The 9153-nt window shown below is 52.7% G+C and overlaps 1 protein-coding gene and 1 gene segment (V, D, J or C); one reads left to right on the top strand and one right to left on the bottom strand.

Annotated features, from left to right (window-relative positions):
• Window positions 1–274: 274 nt before the first annotated feature.
• Window positions 275–2369, top strand: LOC128140683 (T cell receptor alpha variable 1-1-like). The segment is given in 2 exon segments: window positions 275–411; window positions 1363–2369. Coding segments are annotated over 2 exon segments (543 nt in total).
• A 336-nt stretch (window positions 2370–2705) lies between these two features.
• LOC128140698 (feather keratin Cos2-3) lies at window positions 2706–3986 on the bottom strand. The gene has a single exon (XM_052784912.1). The coding sequence runs from the start codon at window positions 3786–3788 to the stop codon at window positions 3483–3485; it is 306 nt and encodes a 101-aa protein (XP_052640872.1). The 5' UTR covers window positions 3789–3986; the 3' UTR covers window positions 2706–3482.
• Window positions 3987–9153: the final 5167 nt, after the last annotated feature.

Genomic DNA, 9153 nt, shown 5'->3' with positions numbered 1-9153 from the left:
GTGGTCTTGAGGTTGGTGAAACAAGAGGCACGAGGCATGAAGGAAAGAGAGACTCCCAAGACGTTGCAGAGGAGGATGTGTCAGAGAGCTTGGTCACCAGGTGCATGTCTATCCCCCTTTAACCCCTCACCTTGGAAAAGCAAAGGTGGTGTCTGCAGGAGCAACACGTGTCCCTGCTGGAGGAGGGAGGACCACAGCACGGGCAATTCAAGCGTGCTAAGGAGAAGCATTTTGTCTTCCCTGTTTCATTCTTTGTTGCCCTTGCCGAGTCATTTCCGGCAGCTGTGCTCTCTCAGGGCTCTTGGTGGGGACGTGTGGCTTTTTTGAGTCTCTCTCACACATGCAGGAGGATTGGTCTCAGCATGCACCTCGGGTATCTCATCCTCGCTGCTTTCCTGAGGCAACCACTAGGTAAGCACTGGCTTTGACTGGAGGCTTGATTCCTCTTCCCCCCAGGAGACCCTCACCCCCTCAACAGTTCTCTGCAGGGAGCTGCTCTTGAATTATGGGCAAATGTTGGGAAACATCAGATCACACGGGTGGATTTGCACCTGCTTTCTCAAGATGCAGATACCGATGGAAAAGAAAAATGAGACCAAGAGGAAGCATCTCCTCTGCTGATCATCTTAGACCCCTGCCCTTCCTTGTCTCTTGCCAACCATCCACCTCTCTCTGCCTCTCTCTGCTGATCTGTCTGGGCCCAGCGTTTCACAGACATATGACTGCAGAAGCTCTTTGCTCTTTCAGCAGTACCTATTTTCTGACGCACAGGACTTCTGAAAGATGATGCAGGGACATGAAAGCTCTCTCATCCCACTCTCATTCTTAGGGTGTGCCAGTATCTCTCCTGGCTGGCACATGTCATGCAGCATGCCCTGGCTATCCATTGCTCCTGTGTGATTGCAATGCCAGGGCTTCCTTTTCCCTCCCCGCCCTTGACCTTGGAGCCTTTTGAGAGCACAGGGAATGGGGAGCAGGATGAAACTTCTCACAGGAGTTCCCGGGTCCCTCACCCTGCTGCAGGTGTCCTGGAGCCAGCACAGGAAGGCCAGGCACTACAGGCTCTTCCCTGGAGCCTCCAGGCAGTAGGAGAGTGAGGATGGAAGACCTGGGTGAAAGCACAGCTCTCTCTGGGGGTATCCCTGTGGGAGGTTATTGGCATTACTGTGCTATGGGATCCACGCTGAGCTGAGGTCTCAGACCTCCTGCCCAAAGACACTCACCACCTTGCTGTTCCCACCCATGGGGGTCTTGCTGCAGAGCAGGACACAGGGAACTTTCTCCTCTGGCACTTTGCATCCCCTCTTGTTTTGCATCTTGGAGCCTTTCCCTGCACAGCCGCTGACCCTTGCTTTCTTCCAGGCACCATGGGGCAGACCACCGTCACCCAGCAAGAAGGACAAGTCACAGTCAAGGAGAGAGACACCTTCCAGACCACCTGCACCTACCAGGTCACTAACTTTGATGGATTGCTCTGGTACCAGCAGAGGAAAGGCCAAGCCCCACAGCTTATCTCATATCAGGCAGCAGCTGGCCCCAGGCGGAGTGGCCGTCTCACCACATTGCTGAACACCACAGGGAAAAACAGCCTTCTCCAGCTGGAGGAAGTCGAGGTCTCTGACGCTGCCTTGTACCTCTGTGCTGTGCAAGACACGCTGGTGCAGGAAGTTTCCTTGGCTGTGCAAGAAGCCAGGGGAGAGAGGGCATTGGTTTGTGTGAGGCTGAGCTTGGGGGAAGGGGCCCTCAGCTCTCCCCTGGCAGTGTTGCTTGCCCTGTACACCCAGAGCTCTGCAGGTCAAAATCCTCTTCCAGGAGAGGACAGTGTCAGTGGCTTGAGAGGAAGAAGAAGGTGGTGAACGAGTCTCAGGTTCCCTCGTTTTCACCGTGGGTTATGTGGTTATCCTGCCCATGGCTTTGGAGAAGTGATGGGCAATGTAGGAGGTTGGGACCGCTTCTGCAATGGTTCCCTGCTGCTCTTAACTTTCTGGTTTTGTCTACTGCACATTGCTTCTTCAGGTATTCCTGCAAGCCTGTTCCTTAGAGTACCTGCTCCGGGATGTGTCCCTCGGAGGTCAGAGTTCAAAGTAAGACGAAAAATGTAAATAACATGCCACAGGACAACGCTCCTTCCAGGAATTACATGCTTACAACAATTTTGGAAAATACTCAGAACTACTCTGTGGCTCCTCCAGTTGCTGCATGCCTATGTGCTGTGATCCAGAGGACCTGCTGTCCCCCAGTGCACTGTGCCGGTCCTTGGAGGCCTCCTCATGCCCTGCCTCGTGGGCTTTCCCCAGCCCTGCCTCATTTCTTCTGCAGTGGGACCAGGCTGTACAACTCTGTACCAGAGCACAATGGGGGAAGAGACCTCCAGGCAGAGGTGGGCAACAAGCCCTGCCAGGAGAAGAGCCAGCTTTGAGGAAAGCTCCTTCATGCTCGGCAGAAGGCCAGGCACCACAGAGCAGCCATGGGGGCTTGGGCACTGGCTGCTGTCCTTGGGCTCCCTGTCTGGTGGGAGCTGGGGCTGTGTGAGAAGCATGAGGCCCCTGGTGTGTGGCCTGGCCAGGCTGATTTCAACATCAGCCTGTGAGTCACCTTAGCCCTGCACACCTGTGTAACTGCTGGGCTGTGCAGGGCACTGTTTGGGGGGTGGAGGGTGTAGAGGGTGTGTAGGTAGCATTCCCTTCTGCACAGGTTTGTCAGCTGTTGACCTCTCAGAGCCTCCAGCACCACGGGGCTCCTCACTGGGGGATAGCAGTGGTTGGGCTCCCCATCTGCAGGACCTGCTCTGAGGCCAAGGGGCCATACCTGAGCAGAGATGCCAGAATGCAGGGCCTGATCTCCACTGGCTGTGGAGCAGCTGAGTATGTCTTCCTCGGCTTCAAGAGGCAGTGACTGCAAGGGACCCATTGCCCTGTCTCCCACCCTCCCCTTCCTCTGCAAATGATGAAAAGTTCCCTTGCGTCCTCACCTTCTCCCCCCACAACCAAAGGCAATGCCTTTCGTCCTTGGCACCACGAGACAATGTCCACCAAGAAAAGGATTACATGGAGGCAGAGGCTGTGATGCGGAAAACTTTAATGACTCTGAAGAGGGAAGGGAGTTCAATTCTAGAGGAGGCTGCCGGTGCAGGGAGAGCAATAGCAGCTGCTGAAAGTCTGCGCCCATTGCCCATGGTGGAGATCCTGCAGGACATCCATTTGCTTGCACCGCAGAGAGAGCGGGGTCAGCAGATGCCCCAGGTTGGGTCTGGGGATCTTACGGCCCAGAAGAACAAAAGAAGGCAAGAAAGAGATCGGAGGTAGTGGAAGGCAGGGGATTTAGACTTTGGCCATGTTTTCAGAGGGCCTCCGCTGCCCTCCTTTGGAAGGGCAGCACTGGATGTTCAGCCTCTCTGAAATGAATGGCCGGGAGCTCTGTCCTCAGTTCAGCATCCGCTGCTGGTTTTGGGGTGGTCCTTGTCCGGGCTGTCACCAGGGGCTTTAGCAGGGGGGGCACCTTCTGCCACAGTAGCGGCTGGTGATGCAGGAGAGGTCACAGCACCCGGAGTTGATGGGGACTCCGTCACAGCTGAGGATGCTGCCAACAGCAGCGGAGGTGGAGGAGCCCACAACGGTGTTCTGCGGGAAGGAGCTGAGGATGGGGCCGGGCAGGGTCACCACCACGGGGGAGGGCTGGATGACAACGGTGGAGTTCTGGCACTGCCTGACGCAGGGCTCATTGCAGCTGTTGGCCAGTGGAGTCGGGCCGCAGGGCTGGCAGGGCTGGCACTGGTTGTAGCAGGACATCTCTCAGGTCCAGAAGTTTACCTGGGAGAGAGGGCACAGAGGAATCACAGCACTGGTACATGCGAGAAGCCGTCTGCCATGAGTCTATCAGCAAAGTCAAAGGCACCTGCTGAGCTGGGAGGTAGAAGCTGGGCAGTGAGGCAAAAGGGTTTCTCAGCCTTATCCAGACACGGTACTGCAAAGTGTCACCAGGCCCAAAGAAGCTGCTGACTATCTCTTAAAAGAAGAGCCTCCTCAGCCAAGTCCCAGACACTCTCTGAGTGAGACCTTCACCTTTCTTCCCCCTCCCATGACAAGCAGCACCATGACCCAGCATAGGATTGAGGAGCATGCATCTGCATGAGCAGAAAATAACATGAGGAAAGGCCTTCAGACTCACCTGGTTCCCAAGGAGAAGGACGTGAGGGAGGTGGATGAGAGAGCAAGGAGCTGGGCTGGCTTTTATGGTGGCCCTGACCTGCCCCAGGCCCAGCGGGAGCTTCTACGGAAGTGACAATTTTCCAAGGCGCTCATGATGAACGGAAAACATCTCAGCTAATGACATGGGCTGGGTGGTTGTTTTCCCCGATGACACCTCTTCATTTCCTGGCTTATGCCGTACCCATTCCCTCATGGAGGCTTCTTCTGACTGCTGGGATTGAGAGGCCCCAGGATTTCCAGGACAGGAACGCGACGTTGCTGGCAGAAGACTCAGTTCAGGTACCGGATGGGTGCAGTGCAGGCAAATGATGTTGGCCTGGGGCACGCTGGTGGGGTTGCCTGTGGCCACGTTGACAGGAATGGCCCAGCTGCTCCCAGCCCTGCAATCCTTGACTGGTCACCCAAGGGCTTCCCTGTGTGAGGACGTGCCGTGTCTTTCTTTTTCCCTCCCTCCCTCCTTCCCAACTTGCTCCAATGTTCACTTGTGGTCAGCTTCCCAGGCAGGTGGGCTGCGCTGCTGGGTTTCAATCCTCTTCCTCCTAAACCTGCCCTCCGGAGAAATTTGTTGACCTCTTTTGGCATCTTACTGGCAGGGGATTACAGGGATCACAAGGGCCCTTAATGCAAACTGTTTTTCTGAGCATGCTGGGCCAGTGAACACATCTTCCACAAGGGTAGAAGATGACCACCTGGAAGGCACTTCTCGCTTACTGCAGCCCCCCACAGGGCAAGAGGCGGTTGAACACAACAAGGTTGTTTCCCTGCAGAGGCTGCCTGCTGCACTCTCAGGTCCTGAAGGAGCATTTGAGAGTCCATTTTGGTCCCCACTCAGAAATGCAGCAGGAGTTGAAGGAGGCAGAAGTTCGCCCCATGGCTTCCATGGAGCATGTCAGGCACTCACCATAACCCTAACCCTAACCTCTGGCCGAGGCTCCAGAGATCTGGAGCCAGACCGATATATTGATTTACATCAGACATCACTCACTACATGAAGCTTATGACACATTTGTTCGGGGTGTAGAGCAAGTTTTTCATCATTTGCACCAGCTATTTGAACCTGGTGGTTATGCTCATCTCCATCTTGAAGCGGTCAGCAGGCATGACTCTATATTCTCCTGCTGTGACTTTAAACACTGTGAACATTGTGACATTTTTAGGCTGGGTCAGAACTCTCCAACCAAGTAACAGAGAACCGTGTTTTGGTCAGACTTTCCACCTGGCTGTCATTACTGTAAAAGCCTTTGGGCGTGGGGTACGCAAAACCTGCAGTCTATCCCCCATTCCAAAATTAGAGACAAAAAGCGGTGCTATTTCTTTGATCTAAATAGCAGCAACAATTATCTCTGTTTTGCGGGGAGTGACATGGCACTTAGAGCCACAAGGGACCTGAGAGGTAGAGAATTGTTATGCAGAACAAAAGAGCTACAAGCCAAACTGGGGTGGTCTGTGCGGAGGAAAGTCATGCTGAATGACATCCCCTTGCTTGAGGGCATGTTAACATACGCACCATCCTCCTGTCAGAGCGGAAAAAGGATTGGGGGAGTTTTAAACCAGGCGACAACCTCAGATATTCCAAGACCTCCTTTTACATCTTTATTATGGTGTGAAGGGTGTCAGGAAGGTGTTTGGAGTGAGAAACTCTTGTGAGCTTTATCATACATTGTATAACCATGGCCATAGCTATAAATACCGTTGATGGCACTGCCTTCTCGTGACTGTGCATTTGACCTGGGGACAATGAAAAGGTGCCCCAGTTGCTGGCTGTTGTGCAGGTCTGGAGAACGCTTACAGAGGCGCAAAGCCACAGCTGTTAAAAAGACGTTGATTGTTTGGCTATGATTTTCTGTGAGAAGTTTAAGGCTGAGGCAGAAGAAGAGCACGAACGTAAAGTTGGAAGTGCGGGGTGTGCTATAAACAGATCTGTAATGTAAACCCGCACCAGCGTTTCACACCCGTGAACAAAAATCCAGAAGAAGCACGGGGCTATATTATCTATGACAGGGAGTGTGTGCAGGAAATGGGATACATGACCTGAACTCCATTTTTTCCTGTGGAGATAGCACTGGATGCATGTACCTATGTGTAGTTTGCTGGAGTATTCCCTGACCTGATCCTCTTCCACCAAGGGTACATCTTTCTCTTGTTCCAGACTTTCCCACTGGTCTCAGGGACCTGGGATTCTGAAGGCTGGTCTTGCTAGTAAAGATTGAGGCAAAGGCGGCGTTCAGCACCTCAGCTTTTTCCACGTCACCTGTGTCCTTACAGAAGCCTAGTTGCCATTGACATCCGTGGCCAGATTCAGTTCCAGTTGGGCTTTGACTTTCCTAATCTCATCCTTGCACGCTTAGGCAGTGACCCTTAATTCCTCCTAGGTTACCTGTCCTTGCTTCCACCTCCTGTATGCTTCCGTCTTGTGTTTTGGTTTTGCCAGGATCAACTTGTTCATGCACGCTGGCCTCCAGGCATGCTTGCCTGACTTCCTCCTCATTGGGATGGTCTGCTCTCGAGCTTGGAGGAGGTGATCCTTGAATATTAACCAGCTTTCCGGGGACCCTCTGGCTTCCAGGGCCTTATATTAGGGGACGTGTCCAAGCAGCTCTTTAAAGAGCCAGAAGTCTGCTCCCCTGAAGTCCAAGGCTGTGAGTTTGCTTTTTACTCTCCTCCCCTCCCCTCAGGATCCTGAACTCCAGCCTTTCGTGGTCAATGCAGCCCCGGCTGCCCTTGAGCTTCACATCCCTAACAAGCCCTTCCTGCTTGGTGCATAGGAGGTCCAGCAGACCTCATTGGTCTCGCTGGATCCTCTATCACTTGGGTGACGAAGGTGTCTGGGGAGGTCCCTGCTGACTGGCAGGTGGCCAATATTATTGCGATTTACAAGAAGGGCATGGGGGAAGGCCCAGGAAACTGCAGACCTGTTAGTCTAACCTCAGTCCCTGGAAAAGTTGTGGAGAAGATCGTGCTGAGTGCTATTGAAAGGCTTTTTAAAGAACAATGCGCTCATCTGGAACAGTCAACATGGGTCCATAAAGGGAAAGTCCTGTTTAACTACTTTGATATCCTGCTATGAGAAGGTCACCTGCCTCGTGGATGAAGGGAAGGTGGTGGATGGAGTTCTTCCGCCTTTCAGTAAGGCTTTCGATAGTGTCCCTCGCAGCATCCTTCTGGACAAGTTGTCCAACTGTGGGATGAGCAGGTACACGGTGTGCTGAGTGAAGAACTGGCTGAAAGGCAGGGCTCAAAGGGTTGTAGTGAATGAGGCTACATCTGGCTGGCGACCGGTCACCAGAGGTGTTCCTCAGGGCTCGCTTCTAGGGCCAGTTCTCTTCAGTATTTTTATCAGTGGTCTGGATGCAGGAGTTGAATGCACCATTAGCAATTTTGCCGACAATACCAAAGTGGGAGGTGCCGTTGACTCTCTTGAGGGAGAAGAGGCCTTGCAGAGGGATCTAGATAGATTGCAGCATTGCACAATCATTAATGGCATGCAATTTAACAAGTCCAAACACCAGATTCTGCACCTAGGGTGGAGTAATGCCAGGCACAAGTATAAACTGGGAGAGGAGTGGCTGAAGAGCAGCCCTGCAGAAAGGCATTTGGGGGTGCTGGTTGGCAGCAGGCTCAATATGAGTCAGCAGTGTGCCCTGGCAGCCAAGGGGACAAACCGCATCCCGGGGTGCATGGAACACAGTACAAGCAGCCGGGCAAGAGAGGTGATCATCCCACTGTATTTAGCGTTGGTGTGGCCTCCTCATGAGTACTGCGTGTAGTTCTGGGCCCCAGAACGGAAAAAGGATGTGAAGGTACCTGAATGTGTCCAGAGGAGGGCAACAAAGCCGGTGAAAGGGCTGGAAGGTGTGTCCTATGAGGAGTGGCTAAGGACTCTGGGTTTGTCTAGTTTGGAGGAAATGAGGGTGAGGGGCAACCTCATTGCTCTCTACAGCTTCCTGAGGAGGGGAAGTGGAGAGGGAGGTGCTGATCTCTTCTCCCTGGCATCCAGTGATAGGACACGTGGCAACAATTCCAAGCTGCTCCAGGGGAGGTTCTAACTTGACATTAGGAAGCATTTCTTTACTGAGAGGATGGTCAGACACTGGAACAGGCTTCCTAGAGAGGTGGTCAATGCCCCAAGCCTGTCAGTGTTTAAGAGGCATTTGGACAATGCCCTTAATAACATGCTTTAACTTTTGTTCAGCCTTGAAGTGGTCAGGCAGTTGGACAAGATGACCGTTGTAGGTCCCTTCTAACTGTAATAGTCCAGTCTAGTCTAGTCTAGTCTAGTCTATTCTTTTCTATTCTATTCCATTCTATTCTATCCTTCACCTTGCTCAGAGGTGGCACTTGCCTTAACACTAGGTGGAGACACTGCCTGCTTCTCCACTGCAGTTGGGGTCTGGGGCTCATCAAGCTGCCAGAGAAAATCCTGTCTATCTCCCTGTCACCTGCTCTGATGCTGTGCAGTCAGCTTACTTGCACCTGCTTGCTGACTGACGAATGCTGACCACTTGCTGTCTGTTACGCCTGAGCATATTCTGTGTTGTTACAGTTCTGGCAACTGCAGTATCAGAAATATGCTCTGGAAATATGCTTTTATCAAGTTTGTGGAGAACTTAAGTTTTGCTCTTCTGCTCATTGACAGGGCTTTTGGTAAAGCAGGGAGGGACTGTGTGGAAAAAAGTGTATCTGGTGCCTGCAAATGAACTGGAGCTGCTATGGGTGCTGCCATGACCCAGGGAAGACGTGAGGGCTGATACAGTCTCCTCTTTGGCTGCTGAAATGAGGAACATCCTCCAGAAACCCGGTTTTCATGGCCTATGAGAAAGCTAAGGGTTCTATGGCCACTCTTCAAAAGTACTAGTCCCACGAGAAGCAGAGCGATCAGAAAAGGGGGAAAATAACTCCTGCTTTTCCAGAAGAAATCAAGACAGAGGTGGAAAAGCCCCTGGAG

The sequence above is a fragment of the Harpia harpyja genome, chromosome 4 (assembly GCF_026419915.1).
Source record: "Harpia harpyja isolate bHarHar1 chromosome 4, bHarHar1 primary haplotype, whole genome shotgun sequence".
Taxonomy (NCBI): domain Eukaryota; kingdom Metazoa; phylum Chordata; class Aves; order Accipitriformes; family Accipitridae; genus Harpia; species Harpia harpyja.
Note: the sequence above shows the minus strand (reverse complement) of the source record. Positions and strands in the feature narration are given on the sequence as shown.